We start from the raw sequence: 26,026 nt of genomic DNA, 5'->3' as shown, positions 1-26,026 counted from the left end.
TGACACGCCTACACCTGGTAAACACTGTCATCATGAGCTAGGTGTACACACCTGTGAACAATTCGTGTTTCATAAAAAGCGATTATTAAGTGTAATTGATTCATGGGGCCGAGACTTGCGCCGCTGGCGTCGTCTGCTGCTGTTCCACAAATATTATCCACAATCACCAAATATTAATATTTACGCCCCATCGTAGCTCTGGCAATAAATATTCAGTATAAATAAAGAATACTATATATATAAATTGTTAGTATTAATGGCGTAAATGAGGTATAAGTGATGAGTAAAGGTTGAGGCGGAGTTTCAGAAGGTGTGGGAGTCTCGGGCGGGGAGGAAGGCGGAGTGGCAGACGCAGAGATGATGGAGGAGGGTGTCTACGGCGGCGGCAAGGCTGGGGCGCCCTTTGACCCTCTCACCTTCCTCCAGCGGCCGCAGGTCATACTCAGGGCCGTCACATGGGTACGTAATCACCTGAGGGAGCCACGGGGGCCGGTACAGGCGCGGCTCTAGTCACTGTGGGGGACTTAGCACGCCCCACAAACCTCATCATCGGCTTGTATTGATTTTTGTGTGTGTGTAGGGCACGGCTCTGACCAAAATACATCTCTGGTGGCCGCTATACCCTGGGTGACAGGTGCTATGTAGCCTGCCTTCACCTAGTGTTAGCCACCTGCCATAGTCATATGACTGCCTATGCCGCAGGAATTATTTCCTTCAGAAATGGTGGACGAATATAGATTATTTTTTTTCCTTGTTCACAATTTTTGCAGCGATTCCCGAGAACTTGCTCTTTGCAAGTTGGTAATTTCCCCGTATGGGTCGCCAAGATGAGGCTATTAACTCCGTCACTGCAAATCCCTAAGTTTTAGTTAGAGGTAATTTTCCAATATTATGGTTGCAATGCTTACCGGGCCCCGGGGAGCCTCTCAACACTAACACCAACCCGAATTGGCTTTCAATAGCTAAAGAAATTACATTATATTATTTAATTGTGATCGTAAGAGGCTGCGGGTGGTGTGGGGCCGAGGGAGCCGGGAGGCTTGGGTCGGCCTGGGGGACGAGTCCGGCGGCTCGGTGCAGGTTGGACACCACAGACTGGCTGATCAAAATGGGATCACCTAATTGGTCAACTAATTTCTGTTGAGCTGTAATGGAGAATTTAATTATTGTAGTTTTTGTCACCATTGGGTTTGTGGTGACTCCTCCTTAATTTCAGTTTTCCAGTGCCAGAGTTTGGAACAATTAGTCGAAAGTATATTTTATGCAAGATTACATTTCATATTGCAAGGACTTTAATTACATTTTATTATACAGCAATTACAGGCAAAATTTCAACAAAGTCTACATTACTGTTTTTCTCTACATCATTGTCAGAACTTGTGAACCATTTAACCAATGTATCCGGTAATCTAGTGCCCTAATGTCTCTCTGATTAATAATCAAATAGCATAGCAGCCAGTGGGCCTATAGCCGACATATCCAGATGTCGTACGTACTCTGAAGACAAATGGGCACAAAACCGGAGTGACAACGAACAGAATAATAATGTACAGAATTTTGGAGCTATCTCTCAGCCCTATAGGAACAACAAAAGAAATTTAAAGTGCTTCTACACTAATACCAGAAGTGTAGTGTTCCCGGGGGTGAATACATTTGATGCATTGTGTGCATATGCTGAGGCCGAGACTCCAGACCTCATTGGCATAAGTGAAATGTGGAGATGAGAGAACATTATTGAAGGGGAATTCCTTCTGTCAGGGTATCATCCACAACATCTTACATCATCATCTTACAACATAGATGAAGAAAAAGACCTTGGAGATGCTTTTTCACCCATAGGGTTGTAAACCCGTGGAAACGTCTACCCGCCGAAGCTGTAAAGGCCAAAACTGTTGGGTTTTAAAATACATTTAGAAAAGATCATTAGGGCAAATGGGGTGGGGGGGACTTTTGACAAGCTGCCAGCTTCCTGTCCTCGTCGAGGCCACTAGTAAATTCAGGCGAATGTCTTTGCAAAGGTAGCCAATGGAATTTGTGTTCAGTTGCATGCTGTGAACTAAACATATTCATTTGGGACAAAATTACAAAAAAAATGGGGGCGATCTTTGATAAGCTGCTGGCTTATTGTCCCCTCTCCCAGCTGAGGCCACTAGATAAATCTGGTAAATCAGCCAGCCCTCTGGTAAATGTAGGTTATAAGGGTGTCACAATTATCAGTAGTGTGATATCATCAGTTGGAAGGGGGGGGGGGACACTGCTTATCTTTTAAGATGATTATTCTGCTAACCAAGTGAAAATGCTTCGGTCAGTGCTATGATATTTAGAAACGATATATTTTGAGAGGGGTATAAAATGATTAGGGAGTTGGCCATCTCATTAGTGACAGTTTGCTGATTGCCAGTATGGTTTAGCACTGTCTTAGCTTTAAATGTCTTAAATGTACTATTAGCAGCTTAATTACCAATACTTGCATATTTAACATTGTTGGGAACACGGCTCTTTTAGGCATTTTATAGTTTTCTTAGCCAAAGGCAAGAGTGAGTGTATGTGTGCAGTCTCCCATCCTTTTATTGTACTGTACTGCAAAACGTCCAGTCATACTCAACCTGACAGAGTACAGTAATGCATACATCCTCCATTGCACATGTAAGGAGTAACTACAAATGCAGTATCTCAAATTGTTTCACATTTTTTAATGCAATTCTAGTAAAAAAGAAAACTGCTGTTTACACCTGTGCCCTTAAAAATTATTAAATACAACCCAACAAACTTTTTTCCTAGATTTATTTCTGACAGCATTCAGATATTTCCTTTCACTTGAGGCCTCTGTTAACTTAGTAGTAAATAGGTTCCCAGGAATTGGGAATTACTGTACTGTATTGTTGGTTGCAGCTGCATGGGGGAAGATCGGTTGATCCTTAGGAACCTCAATACATCAAATGATCTTCCCATCCCCAACAATGGGGAAAACCAGTTTGTCATTGCTTTTTTGACAGCCAGTTAGCATTGACATTATTTTTGTTAAGTTGGGGAACTTTCACTCTAGTTTTCAAGAGATGTGGAATCGTGAGCCTTCATTTCAAGCAGCATGTTTATATTATAAACATGCTGTTTGATTAAAAATGTTTACAACTTGCAATAGTAGTTGACTGTTTCTAGATTATGATACTGAATATTTTCTCTCTTGTGTCTATGGATAAATGCATTGTGCTTGGCATGATCTTATTTGGTTTGTTCGGGTACAGTGGTGGTAGATGTGTGTGTTTAATCAAAGCTCGAAGAATTTTTCTGGCAGGTTGACACGTCCAGATTTTTGTTTTTAAATACAGTACTATTTTTTATACTTTTAAATGGAGTACAGTACTGTAATTATCAGAGCGCTGTGGTGGTGCGCCACCCTGGTACCTGATAAATACAGTCTCGGAGAAGTTTCCAATTTCTTTGGTGAACTACAGTAAACTCTCTTAATTACCGTATTTGCCGGTGTATAAGATGCTCTTTTTTTTCTTATTTTTAAATGAATCAAAAAATTGCCCTGCATCTAATCGGCTGTATTACGGATGGGCGACCAAGCACCGTAGGCTAGGAAGCCAGATGAGCATACTGGTAAGTTCGCTAGGCACAAAATTTGTTGCTAATAATAAAATATTGAAAACGAGCATAGTTATTAGTCGTATCGCAAACACACAGAAAACTACTTGCAATATACATCGGCAATTATGAAGGAAGCTCACATCATCTCGTCACCTTACCCATCATACAAAACCCACACCTGATATGTCAGACATTATTTAACAACTGTGTTACCTTTAAGAAACATTTATTCATTAAATAAAAAATGCTCCTATAAATTTGATAGGAATGTTCAACTTTCATCTGCCACTCGGCCATTTACAATGAGTGAATGACGACAACACCAGAGCGCTGTGATGGTGCGCCGCCCTTGTGGCTTGATGCGGCAACATAAAACATCACATCCAGAAATTAAAAGTTTCACATCCTGTATAGGAATTCTCTTGCCCAAAATATATACTGTACGTACAACTATACAGCTGATCTTAGAGGTGGTAAGAGTTGGGGTACAAAATCCGCTTTAAAATATTTCAATAAATGTATGATGAAACGTACTAAAATAGTTTTTTCCACAAAATCCTTGTAAAATAGGGGTGTGTCCTATGTGAGGGTGTGTATTTTACACCAGTAAATACGGTAGGCGTCAATGTTCCACCCTCAGATTTACGCTTGCTGTTCTTTTGGCAAAACAAAACTGGGATGTAATTGTAAAATCACATTCCAAATCTGAGGCTCCTTTTTCCTCTGAAGTAATCAAATGTGTTCAATAAATAGATTTTGCTATATTTCTTCTAGCTGAAAAGGTTGACTATATGTTTACTAGAGATGGTGGGCTTCAGATAAATGCCTCAAAAGATAACTGGGACAAATGGTTGGGCACATTTCCTTTCACCTAATGTACTGTACTCAGGAGTTAGGTTACATTTGTGGGATAGCATCCTGGGGGAGGTAAATAGTTTAATCTAGGGGGAAGAGACCTCTTCCTCTTCCTGACAACAGGAAATATACCCTGATATGAATCTATCACAAGTCAGTACAGTGTGTTGCTTTTAACTGTTTTAGGTATAGCAGGCTGTATCTATATTGAAACAAGGAGACTACCAAATGTACACATTATCTACACCTCATTTTAGTAAGCCATGAAATTAGTCTATTAAATTCATAATCAGGCACAGTATTCTAATGAAATCCACTAGCTATTGAAGGGAACACCTTGACTCTTCTAACCAGGCAACTTGGAAAGATCTTACGACCAAGTAATGTATGGACAATTGGAAATTGGGTAGTCTTACGATCAGTAAGTGAATGTCACATGGGGTAGTCTAACGGTTACCTATACTTTGAGCCATGTAGGTCAGTAGTGAAAGAACTGGTAACTAATTTACTTTTCATTTTTGTGTGGAAATAGTTTCCTTCTGATAATTGTCAAAAAGTATGCTTCATGTTGGAAGCACGTATATTGTTTTGTACAATGTTGATTGTTCTTATAACCATTGTGAAAAATAGTTTAACGAAATACAATAGTAGGTCATTCACCTGGACTGTGTGGGTCTTGAACCGTGGACCCCACGTGTGTGAGGCTGTAGCTCTATCAACTCTGAGCAGTCTTACTAGAGATGGTGGGCCTCAGATAAATGCCTCAAAAGATAAGTGGGGGCAGAAACGGTTGGACACATTTCCTTTCACCTAATGTACTCAGGAGTTGGGCAACTGTTGTGGGATTGCATCAGTCACTCATAGACTACTCATAGCCCAGTTGGTAGAGCTGCGACCTTATGCGTGTGGGGTCCACGGTTCGAGACCCCACACAGTCCAGATGAATGGAATGTTTGTTTGCACGGTAGTGTGGATGGCAATTTGTATAGTAGTAGTCCTTGGTAGGATATAGGGATACAGTTGTGACGGGTTGTGGTATCGCAACTATACTGAACCAAGGTGGTATGGCTCTCCCTCACACAAATAAAAAAAAATTCTGCTATTGGCCTTGCAGTGTGTAAGTCGCAGGTGGAAACAAATGAAAATCGTCAAATAAATAATTAAAACAATTTGCTGAAATATTAATGAACAAAAATGACACGTGACAATACTTGGCTATCATGTAATGCAAAGGTGAACAAGTTAATATGACATTAATGCAGAAATAAACTAAGCAATGAATAAAAAGCTTAAGATATATTGGTGTACTGAAGACAGCTACCATACCACCACGGCATCAGACACACGGCGTTGGCTGAAGTCAGACGAAGGGTGAGAGACACCAAGGTGTTCCAAGAGCACTGAAAGACTGACTCTCCAGGGAGGCAACGCCCTTTTTATAGTCCAGCGGTGATGACTCATCCGGTGTCAACGCAAGGTGGACATCTAATCAACTAGCAAACTGCTCGTTGTGGCTGGCAGTGCCTTTGTTGAACTGCACCACTGCCAGTTGAAGGCGGCTAACTGCTCGTTTTTGGGGGCAAACTACCAGTTAGCAGAGGCGCCCGGCTTGCTTCTGAGTTGTACCAGGCCGTGCCAGGCTCTGGGGGGTATGGAGAGGTGGTAGGACTGATGATTCATCTGGGCTGGTGTAGATGTAGACTTCCAGTGCAGAGGCATTGAAGGTGAAGGGAAAAAGGAGTTCCACTGCTATGCAGGGGATTCACGTAACACAGTACTGTACAATATTTAGCTTGATTTGTTTAATATAATTTATTGTCTTGTAAAATATAATATCTATGAATATTTTTATTTTTGTTTAGGAATAGACAGAGCATGTAATGCATACAAAATTAAAATTGCCTTAATAATAATACATTTGTTTCAGCTGTTTTCTGTCGTCATCTTTGGATGTATCTCCTCACAAGGTTGGATCAAAGACAAAACAGGAACTGCCCTTTGCCTCTACAATGACGATAGCAATGCCTGTAACTATGGTGTTGGGATTTCTGTCATTGCCTTCCTTGCATCTATTGGGTTTATTGTTGGCGAATATTTCTTCGAGCAGATGTCATCAGTCAAGACAAGGAAACGTTATGTCATGGCAGATATGGGGTTCTCCGGTGAGTTAGAAATGTATTAGCATTATCATTATAATCATCTTCATGATGTATTAATCCTCTGCTGGATGAAGCACTTTCCCTTATGCTTCCACAGCCTCTTATCCTAAGCCATTACTGGAATTTTTTTGTGTCCATTTGTTGATCACACTTTTTTTCCTTAAAATTTTCTTGAAATTATTTTTGTCAAATGTTCATTGACCTTCATAACAGTATGTCTATCACAGTCATGATTTTTTCTTCAGTCATACTGTATAATACTGTGCCTTTCTTCATTTTTAAATTTAACCCTTAATGCAGCTATCAATATTGTTGTAGAGTTGATCAGCATGTGGAGACTAGATGGTGTTTTGTGAGAGTAATAATGGTAGCTACACGTGGCTAGTAAATTGACATCCACACTTCGGTGGAAATAAACATTCCATTCACCTGGACTGTATGGGTCTGGAACCGTGGAGCCCACGTGTGAGAGGCCGTAGCTTTACCAACTGGGCTATGAGCAGCCTTAATAAGGACAGTTTCCAGAAGCAGCATCCTGCTGCCAAACTGGAATTTTCAACTTCCCTGACTACTACTACTGAAGCCCAGAGGAATTACTGACTCGCGTCCATATCATATAAATATATGATACATTCAAACATTGAAAATAAATAGACACTTATTCCCATGCTGCAACTCGCCTCATTTAAAAAAAAAAACTTCTCCAGACCACTACAGCTAAACTATAAGAGGTAGACTTTTTACTTGGATTTTTCATGCTTCCTAGGTGCTAATTGACAATATAAAAATTTAAAATACTGTTTTTGGAATAATTTATTTTGGACACGCCATGGTAATGTTATTTTAAAAGGTGCGCAGTGCAGGGGTTAATTGCTATTGTACAGCATTCTTTCTTAAGCAGGGAAGGAAGGAGAAAGTCATATCTTATGTTTTAGGCAATGGTAAATTATCTTAAATATGGGAAATTTTATGCTGGCTCAGTGGCCATATGTAATGTTTCAGATTGGTAAATTTAACAAGTTAATGGCATTTTATCCCAGTGATATTCTGCATCACAAATTTAGTTTTAGTCTGTACCAAAATCTGTTAAAATGTTAATATTTTCAGCTCTTTGGTCTTTCCTGTACTTCATTGGCTTCTGTTATTTGACTAACCAGTGGAGTAATGCTAGAACTCCTCTATATGGGGTCAACAACATGCAAGCAGCCATTGCCTTCAGCTTCTTTTCAATCTTCCCCTGGGTAAGATATCACATACTTCCAAGCATGAGTACTTGAGTAAGTCTTAATATAAATTGATGAAGAGTAATCTTGAAGTAGATCGCTTGTAGGTGTCTGGGTAGATATGTCATGTTGTATGGAGTTGTATTTCTGAACTGTACATGCAATGCTATGCTCCATGGTTTTTACATTATTATTGTTCCTCTTTATACCTTTTGCATTTTATTAGTTCGTGGTACAATAATTGCATTTTTTTTAATGGATGGATATTGACCCTTAGATTGAAAGTAATATTTCCAAAAGTGTTTGCAACATTGTATTTGAAGAATTTGTTTTAGATATGAAAGTATTATTTAATACAATTATTTTAATGCAGTATTTTCAAGTTGCATACAATTAATATTCTTTGCAAATATTATAGTTATAAAAACATTAACATACTTTAAATTTATTACATGTAGGAATTCTTTAGTTGATGAATTTGGTATCTGTATTATGCCCATGTAATAATATAGGGAGAGAGTAGTACAAGGGTACTACTGGTGATTAGATCCCTAAGAAGGATTGACATTCATGATAATGTTAAAAAAAGAGGTAAGGAGAAATTCAAACAAAAGTGGAAGACAAAAGGTTCTGGCAGAGTCACTTGATAGAACACCATAGTCTTAGGCATGAAATGGCAATCATTAAATAACCAAGTCAGGAAGAACAAAATATGGTACAAGGAACTGACATGGAGAAAGATTGACAGTGTGCCAGGCAAATATCTCTGAAGAGCCCATGATGCCAGCTTATTTTGCCTGCAGAAATACAAAATGAATCGCCACCACCTGTCTCCCATGCAGGTAGTGGTAAATTTGCCTTAGAAACTTGATACTGCATGCATGCATTGGCAGAAAGCCTGGGAGAGTTTTTCACAATAAGTTTGTTGTATGAGAAGGGAAGTCAGGTAAGGGAACAGATTGGGGTAACAAAGAGAAGTGCCTGATACTAGGGCCAAACTTCTGCCAAATGGAAATGAGCAAATTCATGTAGTCTAGGAAAACTTCGACTAAACTGGCAACAATATCAGATGTGAGGGATCAGGTATAGTTTTTGGAAGAGATAATCTAATTGGGGAATAGAGCCACAAACACAGGTTGCCATAGGGTTCCATACAAATAGGTTGAGGTCCACCTGGGAAAACTAAAAGGGGTCATGTAACCAAACAAAGGAGATTTCATCCACTTCCTATGTTCCTATTTGACAAAGACACACTGCAGGTGTGAGCCATATTTAGGAATACACCTTGAGAAGCCATAAGAGATAGTATGGCTAGAGTCAAGCACCTTAACAGTCAAGACTGAGAAGAGCCACCTCAATTAAGGCAATGCACTGGAGGAGGCTATTCTCAGTCTTCCCCCATCCCCGTTCAGCTCGTTGATGCCGTGAGGGGGGGCTTTGTGGGCGGCTGCCAGAGTGTGATGCTCCTTGGGACAGTCCTCTGTCCTTTTGTAGCCTTGTGCTCCTGCTGCTGTCCTCTCAAATTGTGCTGAACAACTTTTCCTTTTCCTACTGTTTCGTTTTCTTCCCCCCTCTTCTCCTATCTGCTTGTCATTTTCTGCCGACCTTTTGCTTGTTTTGGTTATTCCTTTGGACTTCTTCTATTTTGACGCCCGGGTGCTTGAGGAGGCATACTCTTGCACCCGTAGAACTGTAGTACCCAACTTCGAGAGCGAGGGGAACATTTTATTGTCAATCCCCCTTTCGTCACTGAACCCGATCTCGATGGACTGACGGTTCTTAAGGTGGCGTTTGTGGGGGTGTATATTCACGACGCACCCCTAGGAGGCCCCTGTTGTGATCGGCGATAGCTTCTTGTTGGTGTCTTGCCTCTAATTGTGGCTCCATGGTGGGTGTGGAGGCTCATTCATGAATGAATGTTTTCTTTTTGTACCTATGTTGTATTCTGTTCCTCCTTTACCTTCTCAGGCTTGTGGGGTGGGCGACCAAGCCCCCGAGTCGGTCCGTGTTGGAAGACCGGGCACTGTAGCCTCCGCTGCATTGGGCCCCGACCTTGCTCCTCCTTTGGCCTCGACCTTGCTCCTCCTTTGGCCTCTCTGACTACTCCCCTCATCTCCCCCTCCCTCCTCTGGGGTTGGGTCGAGCTCCAAGCCCCCAGTGGTGACTACCTCGTCCACTGGCACGGCTCAATCTCTAGTTGTGACTACTGCGCCTTTTTAACCCCTCTCACTCTGGGGGTTCTAAACGCCATCCTCGACACGGCCGCACTCGCTCGATTCCTTCCCGTTCTGATGCCTATCAAGCCTTGTTGGTCCCATTTCGTGGGCCAAATACTTGGATCTCCTCCCTCTTGATTCTGCGCCTCCTGACAATTTCTCCCTCTATCGACATCTTGTTGATTCCGTGGATGCCTCCGTTACCTTCAACCCCACTCGTCTTGGTACATGTGTCGTTGCTGCTCCTTCTCAGGATGCGGCATCCCGCTTAGCTGCCTTATCCTGCCTTGGCGAGACCCCTGTTCGGGTCTCAAAGAACGCACAGTTGAATGCCAATGTTGGCACTATTCTCCTCCCGCCCCATGTTGCGACCGGTGTTCGGAATCTGCAGGACTGCCACGATGATATTCGGCATATCCTTGATGCCCAGGGCCATTCTGTCCTCCAGGTGGACACGTTTACTCATCCCCCTCGTGGTCGTCGCGTCAACCCCTTCGGGTTGTGAAGATTACCTTTGATGGTAGGACCCTTCCATCCTCTGTCATTCTTGCTGGTGCCAGGTGCTCTGTCCAGGGAGTACATTCCTTCTCCTAGGCTCTGTAACAAGTACTGGAGGTTTGGGCATGGTGCCCTCCGCTGCTCTGGGATTCTCTCTCTCTGTCCTTTGTGTGGGTGCGAAGGTCACTCTAAGTCGGAGTGCACTTCTCCCTAGGTTCGCTGCCTCTACTGTGGTGAGGCCCATCCTACCTTCTCCCATGTGTGTCGGTCCATTACAAACTTGAGGCAGCCGTCCTCAACTTGAAGCACCGGGAGCGTTTATCTTTTCCTGAGGCGAGGCGCCAGGTTCGCCGGCTCCTGCCTTATGCTAATGTCTTTTATGCTCACGTTGTTGCGCTCTTCCTCTCCTTGTCCTTCCCACCTTCCTCGGACTCGCAACCGTTTCCGGGCCTTGGACCCTGATACGCCCACTGTCTCCTCCTCTGTTCCTTTGAGTTCTGTCCCGAAGGGTTCCCCTCCTGGTCCTCTGTCTGGGGTTCCCCTTCTTTCTACCCGTCTGTCATGTCTCCTGTGTCTTCTTCCTCGTCTCCCTCCAATCCTCCTTCCCATCCTTCTCCTCCGTTTATTGACTCTCCCCGCCGCCTGTCGGTGCGGGCTGATGTCCATCACTCTCCTAACGGCCGTTGTGTGTGCTCTCGTTCAGCTTCTCCTGTTGAGAAGCTGGAATCCGTTGCCCGGTACGTAGTTGCTGGGACACCGGTCTCTTTAAGTCAGAAGCGTAAGCCTGGCTCCTCTCCTTCCTCCTCCCCGGCGGGTAAGAAGGCTTCGCTTTCTTCCTCGGGCCCTACTACTGCCTCTATTGCGCCTTCCCCTCCCGTTTCGGTGGTTGCGCCCCCTGTTCCTGCTATGGAGGTTTCTTTGGCCCCCGCTTCCCTCTCGGTTGCTGCCCTTGCTGAGGTGCGCTCCCCTCTTTCTACTCCGCCTCTTCCTGCTGTTGTCCTTGACTGCTCCTCTCCGTTGACTCCTCTTCCTCCTCCTCCTCCTCCTCCTCCTCTGGACACCGCCCGCCCACCTCTGGTCCTGTTCTCCCGCTTCCTTCCCTCTGTCTTTGCTCAGTTTACCCATGCCCCCTAACCCTGACTTTCTGACCATGATCCCGACCCAGATCTTCTTTAACGTGCTATGTTGCTCTTTCGCCTTTGTTTCTTCCTTGTTCTCTCTTCTTGTCCTTTCTCTTCTCGTCGATGTCTATTCTTCAATTGAACGTTCAAGGTTATTACGGCAATTTCCTCGAACTCCAACTTCTGATTTCGCGGTTTTCGCCCCTTTGTGTCTGTCTCCAGGAGCCGATGCTTGGTGCTCGTCCTGGTCACTATCGTGGCTATTCCTTTCTCTTCCCCCCCCCCCCCCCAGCTGTTGCTGGGGCTCCTAATTCTTCTGCTCTCTTGATTTGCTCTGATGTTCTCTTTGTCCCTTTACTTTTTCCTTCGCCTCCCTATTGTTCTGCTGCTCGTATCTTTGTGGGGAAATGGTACACAGTTTGTTCCATTTATCTCCCCCCGAGTGTCCCACTTTCTCTTCCTGATCTGAAACACCTACTGGACTCCTTGCCGGAGCCTGTGCTCCTGCTGGGTGATTTCAATTGTCATTATTCCCTTTAGGGTGATGTTTTGATGAACACCCGAGGTCGCCTTCTTGAACCATTTATCCTCTCGTTCTTCCCCAATACTTCTGAATTCTGGTGAGCCCACACATTTGGACTCTCGGACTCGCACCCTTTCCTGTCTTGGTCTTTCTCTTTGCTCATCTTCTCTCTACTTAGATTTCACGTGGCAGGTTCTTGATGACCTCCATGGCAGTGACCATTTCCCCATCCTTGTTACCTTTTTCTCTTTTCACCCTCCCCTCTCCTTACCTAGGTGGCAGTTTGTTAAAGCGGACTGGAACCTATTTACCCTCAGTGCTGTTCTCTCTGACCTCTCCCTTCTGCCTCTCCCTTGCGCTCTTCTCCTTTTTCATGACACTGTCTTCGACGCTGCCCTCCGCTCTATTCCTCGCTCTGCCTCTCGGGGTCCACAGAAGTGTGTTCCCTGGTGGAATGCAGACTGTGCTCGGGCTGACCGCTGTAAGCGTGCAGCCTGGAAGAGACCCCGCCGTCGGCAGACGGCCGATTCTTTTCTTTCGGAAAGCAAGTGCGGTGGCCCATAGGGCCATCCGTACGGCTAAACATGAATGTTGGGCATCTTATGTCTCTACCATTACATCCGAAACTCCTCTGCCACAGATCTGGAAGCGTATCCACAAGATAGCGGGGCAAGTTCGTTCCCGATGTTTCACCGGTCCTTCACCTCCGTGGTACTCTTGTGGCAGACCCGTTGCATGTCGCTACCGAACTGGGTTCCCACTTTTCTTCTGTTAGCTCTGGTCTTCATCTTCCCCAGTCTTTTCTTCTTCGTAAACCTGTCCTTGAATCTCGTCCTTTCGATTTCTACACTCGTCTTCGACTTCCCTATAACGATCCCTTTCTCTCTCTCTCTCTCTCTCTCTCTCCTCTCTATCTCTCTCTCTCTCTTTCTCTTTCTCTCTCTGAACTTCGTTCTGCCCTGGCCCTCTGCGGTTCTACGGCAGCGGGCTCCGATGGCATTCATTATGAGATGCTTCGCCATCTCCCTCCGTGCACGTCTCGGTATTTACCGAGTCTGTATAACGGATCTGGGAGTCGTCAGTCCCTGAGGACTGGCTCGATGCCGTTGTCCTCCCTGTTCGCAAACCAGGGTCTCTGGGAACATCCCCTAAGGACTTTCGCCCTATTGCCCTCACAAGTTGTCTTCCAACTCTTTGAACATATGGTTAACGTTCGTCTGATGTGGTTCCTGGAACACCATAACCACCTCTCCCCTTCTCAATTTGGTTTCCGCAAGTGCCGCAGCTCTACAGATGTTCTGGTGAACTTGGAGGTCTATATTCGTACTGCTTTTGCTGCGAAGACCTCCGTTGTTGCCATCCTTTTTGACCTGGAAAAGGCTTACGACACCACTTGGCGATATCATATTCTATCCCAGCTTCATTCTTTTGTCCTTCGTGGTCATCTCCCCCTCTTTCTCTGCAGCTTCCTCTCTCGTCATTCCTTTCGGGTGCGGCTTGGTACCGCTCTCTCTGCCTCTCTTCAGCAATTCGAAGGTGTGCCTCAGGGTAGTGTTCTGAGCACTACTCTTTTTTCTGGTTGCCCTCAATGGTCTTCTTTCCTCTCTTCCTTCAGGTGTCTTCTCCGCTCTCTATGTCGATGATCTTACCCTTTGCTGTCAGGGTGATGATTCGCATCTCCTTCAACGCCGGCTTCAACTTGTGATTGATGCCGTGTCGTCTTGGGCCACCGATCATGGCTTCAAGTTCTCTACTACTAAGACTTGTGCCATGACTTTTACTCGGAAACGGGTTGTTCTTCGTCCCACTTTGTCACTTTATGGTCATCCCCTTGAGTACAAAGATTCCGCGAAGCTTTTGGGGTTATTCCTTGACACTCGTTTATCTTGGTCTCCCCATATCTCTTACCTCCGTGTTGAGTGCTCTAAGGCCCTTACCCTCCTTCGGGTATTGTCCCATACTTCTTGGGGAGCGGATAGGCGCGCACTCCTTGCTTTACATTCCTCTGGTTGATACCTGGTTGATGGGGTTCTGGGAGTTCTTCTACTCCCCAAGCCCGGCCGGAGGCCAGACTTGACTTGTGAGAGTTTGGTTCACTAGGCTGTTGCTTGGAGCGGCCCGCAGGCCCACATACCCACCACAGCCCGGTTGGTCTGGCACTCCTTTTAGGAATAAATCTAGTTTCCTCTTGAAGATGTCCACGGTTGTTCCGGCAATATTTCTTATGCTTGCTGGGAGGGTGTTGAACAAGCGTGGACCTCTGATGTTTTAAGTGTTCTCTGATTGTGCCCATGGCACCTCTGCTCTTCACTGGTTCTATTCTGCATTTTCTCCCATATCGTTCACTCCAGTACGTTGTTATTTTACTGTGTAGATTTGGTATTTGTCCCTCCAGTATCTTCCAGGTGTATATTATTTGATATCTCTCTCGTCTTCTTTCTAGTGAGTACATTTGGAGGGCTTTGAGACGATCCCAATAATTTATTTAGGTGCTTTATCGCGTCTATGCTTGCCGTATATGCTCTCTGTATTCCCGTATATGCTCTCTGTATTCTCTGTATTTCAGCAAACTCTCCTGCTCTGAAGGGGAAGTGAGTACTGAGCAGTACTCAAGACGGGACAACACAAGTGACTTGAAGAGTACAACCATTGTGATGGGATCCCTGGATTTGAAAGTTCTCGTAATCCATCCTATCATTTTTCTGGCTGTCGCAATATTTGCTTGGTTATGCTCCCTAAACGTTAGGTCGTCAGACATCATTATTCCCAAATCCTTTACATGCTGTTTTCCTACTATGGGCACATTTGATTGTGTTTTATACCCTGTATTATGTTTAAGGTCCTCATTTTTACCGTACCTGAGTACCTGGAATTTATCACTGTTAAACATCATGTTATTTTCTGATGCCCAGTCGAAAACTTTATTAATATCAGCTTGAAGTTTTTCAATGTCTTCAACCGAGGTAATTTTCATACTGATTTTTGTGTCATCTGCAAAGGATGATGCAGATGGAGGACAGGACCTCTCTCGTCCTGTCTAAACTCGATTATGGTTGCCCTGCTTACTCGTCTGCTTCTCCTTGTACTCTTCGCCGTCTTGATGCTTTGCACTATACTGGGTTGCGCCTCGGTTCTGGTGCCTTTTGTTCGACTCCCGTCCTTGGCTTGTATCTGACACTGGCTTCCTGTCTCTCCAGGACCACCGTGATCGCTACTGTCTTCGCTATCTTGCGCGGTCCTTACAACATCCTTCCTCTTGCCTCTGTCTTGCTTTAACTTTTACCCCTCCTGCGGTTCCTGCTCCTCTTCACCACCTCCCTCTTTCTGTCCAGTTATCTCGCTTACAGGATTCTCTTTCAGTGTGTATTTCTAATGTTTCTCCTCGTGTTGTTCCTTCTTTGCCCCCGTGGAGAGTCCCCCTTCCACAGTTTTGTACTTCCTTGACCCGCGTCACTAAAGCTTTTACCCCTCCTACGGTTCTAAAACACCTTTTCCTTGAGCACTTATCTTCTCCCTCCTCCGTTTCTGTCTTCACCAATGGGTCTAAGTCTGCGGAAGGTGTTGGCTACTCTGTTGTTTTTCCTGATCGCACTTATATGTGTCGCTTACCTCCGGAGACTAGCTTCTTCACAGCGGAGCTTTATGCTATTCTCTATGCTCTTCGTCTCCTGCTTTCTTGTTGTCAGTCTTCCTTTGTAGTTGTTGTCGACTCTCGTAGTGCCCTCATGGCTCTCGGGTCCTTCAATCCGGTTCATCCAGTAGTTGTCGAGATTCAGTATTGGCTGTTTCTTGTTCACAGTAAATTTAAGTCGGTTGAGTTTTGTTGGGTTCCCAGCCATATTGGTGTCTTTAAATAAGCGTGCGGATGCTGCCACCATGGAAGCTGTCCGCTCTTGTCCCATCTCTCATAAAGGTATTCCATATTCCGACTTTTACCCGGTTATCCATTCCTCCATCCTTACCCGTTGGCAGGCTTCTTGGTCGCCTGTTACTAGTAACAAACTGCGTACTCTTAAATGTTGTTTCCGCGTGGCCGTCCTCCTACCATTCCTAAACTGCGTTCTCCTACGCCGTTTCCCATCAGCGATGAGAAACGGCTCTGGCGAGGTTGCGTATTGGCCATACTCGCTTAACCCATGGGCACTTGATGGAGCGCTGCCCTGCTCCTTATCGTCCTAATTGCATTGTCTCTATTACAGTCGTGCATGTCCTTCTTGAATGTCCTGACTTCCAGGAAGAGCATGTGTGTCTTGCTTTCCGACCGCCCCTCGCGGTCACCTGTCCCTTGATAGAGTTCTTGGTGACTGATACTTTTGATATCGTTTGCCTTATGCGTTTTTGTTCTCGTATTGGCATCCTTGGTGATATTTAGCGCCCTCTGATTATTCCGCACATTTGACGGTGCTACATAGCCTTCCCGGTTTGGTGCCTTCTTTTGATAATTACTTACTTACTAGCTGATTTAAATATGATGCAAGAGGAGGCAGTTTTTTAAAATTTACATATTTACTAAAAAAAGGAATACAGTACCTACATGTACTATATTGTCGTGTGTGCATTACAACATGGTACAAAGTGTAGGAACACAAGGTTTTCAAAAGTCATTTGTAATCAGCAATGCATGAGAAAATTCCTTTATTTCTAGGCTGGTGCAGCATATTTGGCGTTCTTGAGGTACAGGCAGGGATCAGATCAAGCATTTGCCCCAAGTTATGAGGCTGATCCCACCAATATGGGTGGATACAACAGCTACCCAGATGCCACAGATCCTGATGGAGGCTATTCTCAGCCTCCATTTGCTGGCCAGCCACCGCAACCTCAGTCAGGTAATGAGGATTTCCTTTCTGACAATATTGCCTACCAATCATAGGCTTAGTTTTAAGGGTCTGGTTAATGTCAATGTGATTAAAAGATGTGTAGTGGGAAACTTGACTACTCCACATTTAAAAAATAATTTAAATGTAATAATTGTAACTTGCCATGGTGTCTTTAATAGTACTTTTCTTACTATACATCTTATGGTTTTCTATATGATACAGTACAGTACTTGTCATTTTTGCTATCATATGTGTACAGTATTGATTTACAATTTTTGCAAGACATCCTAGATGATGCAAGCTTACTGCATTTTTTAGTTTATTACTGCTAGTAGCTTACTTTTACTACAGTACTTCAATTCTGGCATACAGGTATGCAGCAGGCACCACCCTATTAGACTGCAAGTGGGTGTCTTAAGGCTCAGCTAGTTGGTCAACTTCACTAGTCAGCACTGCTCAGCTGGATAGCACCAACACTCCTGCCGCCAGTAGCCACCAAGTATTGCCCTGATATTTGCCAGCTTTCCCTGGGGGCTGGGCCATTCAGGAAGTGTCACTAGTCAGGGGAGGACACAGTCCCTGTGCAGTGTTAAGCTGAGATTGTAGGATAAATAGGAACAATGTTACCAAAGGTGAGGCTTAGGTAAGAGAAGAAGTTTTGTTAACTTGAGAACTCGCCTCGCTCATCTTTAGCGCAATTTTTAGAGAAAGGTCTCTTATTAATATGGGAAAACTTGTGAAGGTAAACTCTTGTTCTGTTAGAAGTGTTGTTGGTCGAGTAGTATGTTGACTTTCTAAGTAATTTTTGTTAATTTTAGCCTTAACAATTATTTAATTTCGACACTTGGGATGGGTACATTTAATGAGCATTGTAGCAGCCCTAGAGGTGTGCATCTATTTAATGCAAAGAGGAGGCTTTACAAAAGTGTGTGTTTACTTGATCATCAAACAAAAAAGTTGCATACAGTTGTGGTAGTGTGTGTAGCAGTGTTAACTCCTTAGTACATATTCCTATCAGCACTACTATGGTACATTAGTACAGTATACTGTACTTAGGTTATTCTCTGCTTTCTTGACCAACTCACTTATCACTAACATCAGTATACTGTGCTTTGGTTATTCACTGCTTTCTTGCTGAATTAAATTATCATCAAATTTGGTTCCTTATATTGTCTTTCATGTAACTTAAGTTGGGAATTCAAATTCCTTTATAAATATTTGATTTCAACTTTGTTTTGAGCATCACTGAACCCTCAAATTCTAACACAAGGCAGAGAGAGAGAGAGAGAGAATGCAGGTGATTATACAGGAGGAAGGTAGGTTACAAAAACATTAAACACGAATGTCCCTACAAAGGCAGACAAACCTTCAGAGAAATTGCAGAAATAGAGCTCACTCATTCTAGAATTAGAATTACAAAAAAAAAACAGCCATCAAAGAGAGTCACAAAATAGTAAAATACGTGTGCAAAGAACAAATCAAAAGCCTCTGGGAGTAGAGGCCCCATAATTACAGGATGAGATACTGTACACTGAGGACAATAAGTGAGCAAAATACTGAAGGAACAATATGAATGTTTATCATAGCAATGGCCTAAAGGAAAGTGGATGATTATAACTACATAAACTCTGCCAATGCAAAAAGATGGATGTTAGATATCACAATAAACCCCACAGCCATCAAAAAAAAAAAAAAAATGACAACATACATGACTCCTGGGCTAGATTCCTGGAATTTTTGTTATAAAGTGCAAAGTACCATTAGCAAGGGCAGTGTAAAACCCGGAGGAAATGTCTAAAGGTACGCGACAGGTGTAGACTTAAAATCTGCTGCAGTTTTTGTTCCACCTAAAATGGGAAGTAGTTAAAAATTGGCAAAAAAAAATATAATAAAAACTTAAGTGGGAAAAGAATGAGTTATGCAATCTTGGTAAACAAGACTTTTGGCAGGAAGATCTTTGTATTTTGCAACGATTTGATTGCCGACAAAATTATCAGGATTACAATATACACAAACCAAAATATATATACAGTACTGTTTTGTATACACAGATTTTGCAGATTTTATAAAAAATTTCCAAACGAACAATTATAAAATGGCAGTTAACCAAACGAAAGTCGGCTCGAGTATGGTGTGACGCTAAATTCCAGTGTACAGTTATCGTATTGTTGCTCTTCCTCAGATGATAGGAATACAAGCCACAGTCTTGTCATCCTTTGCTAACAATACCAAAATTAGAATGAACATTATCTTGGGAAAGATGCAGAAAAATTACAATTTGGTATTAACAAGGTCTTCCAATGGGCAACAGAAAATAATTACTTTCAACTGTGATAAATTCCAATTACAGTTCAGTACTTAAAAGGTGTAAAAGATACAAGACACCATTATCTTTGTAGAAACAAGTTTGGTGAGATTGCAGATCTGGAAAGTGTTCATGCATTATATCGATGAAGCATTTAAACTACTGGAATGAACTCGAAGCACTCAAACTATACTCCTTTGAATGAAGGTGGGCGGTATATCTAGTAATATACATGCAGAAAAAACTGGATGGTTAAGCTCCAAACCTACATAATAAAATTACAATGTGCTTGAGAGATTTGGTAGGACGTATAAAATGACCAGTGAAAAGTTGGAGTTCCATAAGCATAATTAGAGAATAGAATAGAAACATAGGAGATGTATGACTCTTTAGTGTCTTGTCAAAACAAATATAAGAAATGCCACTGGAACAGTGGAAGCTATCAAGAGAGAACTAGACAAGTTTCTGCTAGAGTTACCAGATCAGCCTGGCTCTGATTGCTATATGGTCTTTTAGGCTATGAAGACAAATGGCCTCACATTCCAGTTCATCACCAGGGAAGTGTGACCACAGGCCAGGCTGAGGGAGTAGAAGAAATCTTGAAATTGTGAACTGGTAATTAAGAGAATTGTAATATTTTATTTTTTTTATAACTTTTGAAAAACTAGTTTTATTTAATCAATGATGATAATGTAAAGTAATTGTCACACTATCAGAAGATCGGCATTATTAAATAATGATCTTTTAAAAATAAATTCGTAAATTGCATTTTAATCGTGGAGAGTAAATGTGTGCATAACGTTGTGTGGTCTGGTCAGTACAGGTATATGAATAAAATAAACTTCGTGTATGTTTAGGTGGGTAATGTTATGTTTGTTACACACGTCATGAATCTCTCTATCTTTTTCCCTTACTCATGTGCCAATAACCTGCAATAATAAACTAAAGTCTTCAATACATAAGGAGTGAAACACGATTTCGATTCAAATAATTACTGTATGGGCATTTTAAAATTAAGTCCTGTGTACTCTATAATGGAAGTGTGTGCTGTTTTAAATAGCCATGAATATTGTATAGTTTGGGTTGCCGTCATTATTTACGTGTTTGAATATCAAGGCAAGTTGTTTTGATTATGCACAATGATTTATGTTTTTCTTTTAGAGAATTATGATATTCATAATCTACTTACACATAGTATTTAATTTTATGACATGTTTGTTTAAAATTTTACATACAGATCTAGCCAGCAACATGACCTTTTTATCTTTATATTTTTGTAAGAAATGAGTATACAGTTTCAAGATAAAGCCAAGATTTTCCTACTTGGACTGTGTCAATTGGTTAACCCTTAAGTGTCTTGACGACATAGAAAATTAATGATTTGTTTATAATTCTCATGTTTGTTTAGTGTGTGTAAAATATGGTTTTTACATTGGGTTCTTTAATTGTTGAAAAAATAGAGGTTTGGCAATAAAATATTCAAATATTCCTGTGGTATCAAATTTATTTACACGATATAAGTCTACAGTTGTCACCTTATTAAAAGTGACAAAAAGATTGTACTTTCAGATTATCTGAATTTTAATATTTTATACAGTATTTGTAATCTTGAGAAAATAATCCTAAAATTGTAATAATAGGGGAAACGAGGGACAATTTTATGTCGACATTTAAATTGAAGTATTTATTGTGTTGTATTTTTGCTTTTCTCTACAAAGCTTTTGGTAAATGTCAAAAGCCTCTTTATCCAGTCGAATTATTCAAACATTGGTGCAACGTGGGAAAAATTAATATTGAACGTGGTCGTATGGCAATCCTACAGCGTTAGGTACATTATTGATTGTTCTTAATTATGTGAAGTGAAGGCAGTGTTAATTCCTTAACTTTCATGATGGAATTTAACTTTATATTTTGAAGTATATATTATGTATATAGAATGGTAAAGCAGATTAATATTATTAATGTATTTTCCTTAAAGCAGAAATGTAAAAATGTGGATATATTTATGTATTTTAATCACAAAGCCATTATTTTTGCCATTAAGTGCTAAAATCCTTTACATGCTGTTTCACTATCTCTCATACTTCCACATATCAAAAAGAGCTCTTTATGATCCAAGACTTGGAGTTTATAAAGAGATTACATGCAAGATTGTATTATCAGGGATAATATAAAAAATAAACACTATGGAAAAGGGGGTTTGAACAGATCTGATGACCATGCTAAGATCTATTTTCATATGAACCTCACAAATTTTCCACTGCCTACACCAGTACTAACACATTCTCTGGGAAAACACACTTATGGTGGTACTTGTATTATTGTTGCGTATTATCGAACCACCGCAAGTCTTTGTTATTTTGTTGACAAGGCCATTTTTATTTAAGTTTTTTGATAAATGTTGTACCTATGTGAAAAAAGGCAGAGTAGCCAGGTTCTCTTTATTGTCATAACTAGTTATTGGTGTATAAATGTAAGCAAATTTATTGCATCTTCAGAGTTCGTGAGTGTAGCCTAATGAAATTGCACTTTTGCCTATCTGTAGTTTATTTTACTGATCATTAAAAGCCAATGTAATATTACATTTTTCTAATGGTGAAATTGAAAGTAGACTGCTAGAAGATTGGTTTAAAAACTGTTTATAGCTTTAAAAAATGGGAATACAAGATAATTCAGGAACTATGGAACTACACAAGCGATCTCTGATACTAAGTGTATAGTGAAAATTCAGTGCTGTAGATACTGTTGCCAGGCTAGGTGAGGATGTTTGAAAGCGTTAATGGGTCAGCTTTCAAGGAATATCTGGCAAATGCAAATAGTTTCTAAAATTTTACTTGGGGACCTTAATACTTGCATGTGTAAATAATATATATATATATATATATATATAGGTATATATCAAGAACACTTAATTGTGCTTCGTTGACATGAAGTTTCAGCATTCTTTAATGTCAATGACGGTATAGTTCATGAAGGGTCAACATTTGTTTGTATATAGAGGCATTCCTTGATGACTGAGTATTCCCATGATTGTTGCTGTTAAGTACTATACATTCCACAGTTGGTTTTTTCCTAATGTTTGTAGTTAACTATTTATTTGTATGTAGTTATTATAATATTTATTCGGTAGGAAAAGTAACGTTACGTTAATTTTGGTTTTGTTCCTTTTAGAGGCCTGTGGTGTGAAGTTAGGTGGATAAATAAAAATGTGGCCACACCCTTGTTATATGTAGTTCTGTCACAGTATACTCTTAATACTTTCATTCATCCTCTTCCGAGTTATTTCTTAGTGAAAGTGTTCTTTAATTAGGAATCAAATTGGATTTGATTAGATTGTACAGATCTTAATGGAAATACATATTACACTGATTTGTGAAGGTGTAGATTCTCTTAAGTTACTGCTCAGTACTGTACATCATTACAGCTCTGGACTTGTGCTGCGAATCAACGAATCTAATTTTTTTATGCTCACAAGACCTGTGCTGTATGGAAAAAAGTACCAGGTACCTTGACTGATACTTCTACTTATCCTAGGCCCTTTATTGTGTTAGTTTTCGGATATTGTGTATGTGAACTTTGATTTGAGTTCATGTGTGTACCTTCATCCATAATGGAATGTATTGTAATGCACACAATAAACCAAAAGTGCTTGACATTTTTTTTTTCCTTGTTATTAAAGATTTGCTCAAGATAATCCATAACTTGTTTTTACTGCTCTTGTTGCAACTATTTTTAGAGATACAGTATTGTGGAATCGGCCATGAATCCTGTGTGTTATTGGTGCTGGAGAATTTTATATTTACACACTAAAAAAAAAAATTGATAAAGGCTTGCAGACGATGCCCTATCCCTTGCCAGTCTGTTGTCGTCGTGAGGGGGCTTGGTGGGCGGCTGCCAGGGTGTGATGCTCCATGGGTCAGTCGTCTTTTTCCTTTTGAAGCAGTATGCTCCTGCCGCAGTCTTCACCAATTATGCTGGATGCTATTTCCTATTCCTTATGTACTATTCCCCCCACCCCCTTCTTTCTAATCGTCATTTCCCGCCGATCTTTTGCCATTCTTGATTCTTCTTTTGGACATCTTCTGTTTTGACGCCCAGATGTTTGGGGAGGTGTGCACACTCGCTCATAGAACTGTGGTACCCGATGTTTCGAGCAAGGGGATGCTTTTATCGTCAATCCTCTCCTTCGTTGCTGAACCCGATCTCGACAGACTTAACGTTTGTTAAGGTGGCGATTGCAGGGAGTACCTTCACGATGCACCCCTGGGGGGAGGGGGGCCTTGTCTTGTTGGGTGTTCTATCCTCTAATTGTGGCTCCATGGTGGGTATGGGGGCTTATTTGTGAATTAAATTATCTTCTCGTTTCTGTGCCGCTGAATGATCCTCTTATAACTTTCCAGACTCGTGGGGTGAGCGACCAAGTCGGACTGTGTTGGAAGACCTGGCTCTGTAGCCCCTGCTACATTGGGCTCAGACCAAGCTCCTCTGACCCTCCCGACTACCCCCATATGCTCCCCTCCCATCCCTGTGGTAGGGTTGATCACCCCAGTGGTGACCACCTCATCACATGGAGTGGCTGCTCCTCTCATTGTGACAACTGCATGTTTACCCCTCCCCCCCAACTCTTACTGGGGGTGCTCAGCACCAACCAACCCCCTCAGAAGCACTCGTACTATTCCTTCCAGTGCTAATACGTTCCACGCCTTATTTGGTCCTGCTATGTGGACTAAATACTTTGATCTCGACCATCTGGATTCAGTGGAGTTTTGCTCTGTTCCCAGCCATATTGGTGTGTCCCTAAATGAGCGTGCTGCTGCTGCTGCTAAGGACGTCCCATCTCTTGTAAAGGTATTCCTTATTCCGAATTTTACCCAGTTATTCATTCCTCCATCCTTGCCCGTTCGCAGGGTTGTTGGCCTTCTGTTGCTGGTAACAAACTGCTTGCTCTTATGATCACACAGTTTACCTTCATGGCCTTCCTCATACCACTGTAACCGGCGGTGGGAAACGGCTCTGGCGAGGTTACATATTGGCCATACGTGCTTAACTCTCGGGCACTTAATGGAGTGCCGCCCTGCTCCTTATTGTCCAAACTGCATTGTTCATCTTACGGTCATGCATGTACTTCTTGAATGTCCAGATTTCCAGGACGTGCGTGTGTCTTGCTTCCCGACCGTCCCTCGCCCCTTGATAAAATTCTTAGTGAATCAGATACATTTGATATTGTTTGCCTTGTGTGCTTTTGTTCTCGTATTGGCATCCTTAGTGATATTTAGCACCCTATGAGTATCCCGCTCATTTGTTGGTGCTACATAGCCTTCCCGGCTTGGTGCCTTCATTTGATAATTACTTACTGAATACCCAGTTATCAATTTTAGAAGAAATGACATACTACTTTGAGCTTTATGACTATTTCATGCACTAACAGATGTTAGAAGATATTTTCATTCTACCCAAAGTTTTATCCTACCACCCGGACTGGACAGTAGAGCCACGGTCTGCTGCTTAGAGGTAGGCGTTCAATCCCTGACCATCCAAGTGGTTAGGTACCATTCTTTTCCTGTCTTATCCCAAATCCTTATCTTTATTCGTTCTAAGTGCTATATAGTAATGGCTTAGTGCGTTCTCCTTTCGACAGCACCGCTCCTGTGCCAGGCAAGTCCACTACGGGGTCACCATAGCCCGTGCTACTTGGAACTTGTTCCAAGTAGCTGAATCTATAACATAACAAGCGTTCTGATAATAACTTTACCTACATCTCTGCAAAGTTTCCTAGTTCAGGACTGGCGTCCCATGTATGACCAACCCTCTTGTGAAATAAAGGTGAACTGGTAGCTAGCTCTTGACCTTCACTCTAATCCCCTGTATAAAATAGGGATTATATTTTTATATAATTTACGGGAGACATCTCCCGTCACGCAGGGTGCGGTCGCACCACCTCAGATCTCCAGTATCAGCTTTTGATACTGGTAATGGCTCAAAAGGGCCTCCACTTACGGGCTATTCATGCCCGTGCCACCTTTTGGGTGGCTTAATCTTCATCGATCTTTATATAATAAGGTACTATGAAAATTTTTCGGGGCCAAGCAGGGCCCATGAGCTGTAGGCTGTGACATATTTCTCCATGTGCAGTTTGGGGGTCTTTAAGGAGGAGAGCGGAACGGATAGTATCATGTGGGGGTAATATGTGGACACTGGCTGGCACGTTCGCCAGTTTCACTATAACGACGTATAGGTCCATGCCAATTGAGAATGGTTTATAGTGAAGGTTGTATGTAATGAAAGATGTTCGTGGTGAAGACGGTGCGTGTATATGATGTAAATGAGGGTTATCTTAAGGTGTCACCCAAGACATTCGGGTTCCGAGGGAGGATCGGCCCAACTCCTTCACCCTAACATCGCAGGCGCCTCTCCTGTAACTTATATGTTGGCACCAATATTTTGTAACCGATGTGAAGCTACTTAGTGTCACTTGGAACTGATTTACGGTTAGTTCTTCCTACCTCAAGCTGTAGGCAACGACGTAAGCGTAAAATATTTCACCTATGTAACATTACAAAATAGTAAATATTACAAACATATTACAAAATAGTAAATATATGTAATAATCATCAGGTATTTATGAAGTGTGTCACGTCCCTGGTAGCGGTATGTCACCCTGGTAGAGGTGAGTGTCACCCTTGTTGAGGTGTCACCCTGGTATAGGTGAGTGTCA

The 26,026-nt window shown here is 42.2% G+C and overlaps 1 protein-coding gene across 1 annotated transcript; it reads left to right on the top strand.

The window, feature by feature from the left end:
• Window positions 1-300: 300 nt before the first annotated feature.
• LOC123751932 (synaptogyrin-like) lies at window positions 301-22,961 on the top strand. Its single transcript, XM_069339799.1, has 5 exons — window positions 301-459; window positions 6,377-6,611; window positions 7,716-7,849; window positions 16,835-17,015; window positions 17,379-22,961. Exons 1-5 carry the CDS (start codon window positions 358-360, stop codon window positions 17,402-17,404), a joined length of 678 nt encoding a protein of 225 aa, XP_069195900.1. The 5' UTR covers window positions 301-357; the 3' UTR covers window positions 17,405-22,961.
• Window positions 22,962-26,026: the final 3,065 nt, after the last annotated feature.

This window comes from Procambarus clarkii, chromosome 42, assembly GCF_040958095.1.
Source record: "Procambarus clarkii isolate CNS0578487 chromosome 42, FALCON_Pclarkii_2.0, whole genome shotgun sequence".
NCBI lineage: Eukaryota > Metazoa > Arthropoda > Malacostraca > Decapoda > Cambaridae > Procambarus > Procambarus clarkii.
Note: the sequence above shows the minus strand (reverse complement) of the source record. Positions and strands in the feature narration are given on the sequence as shown.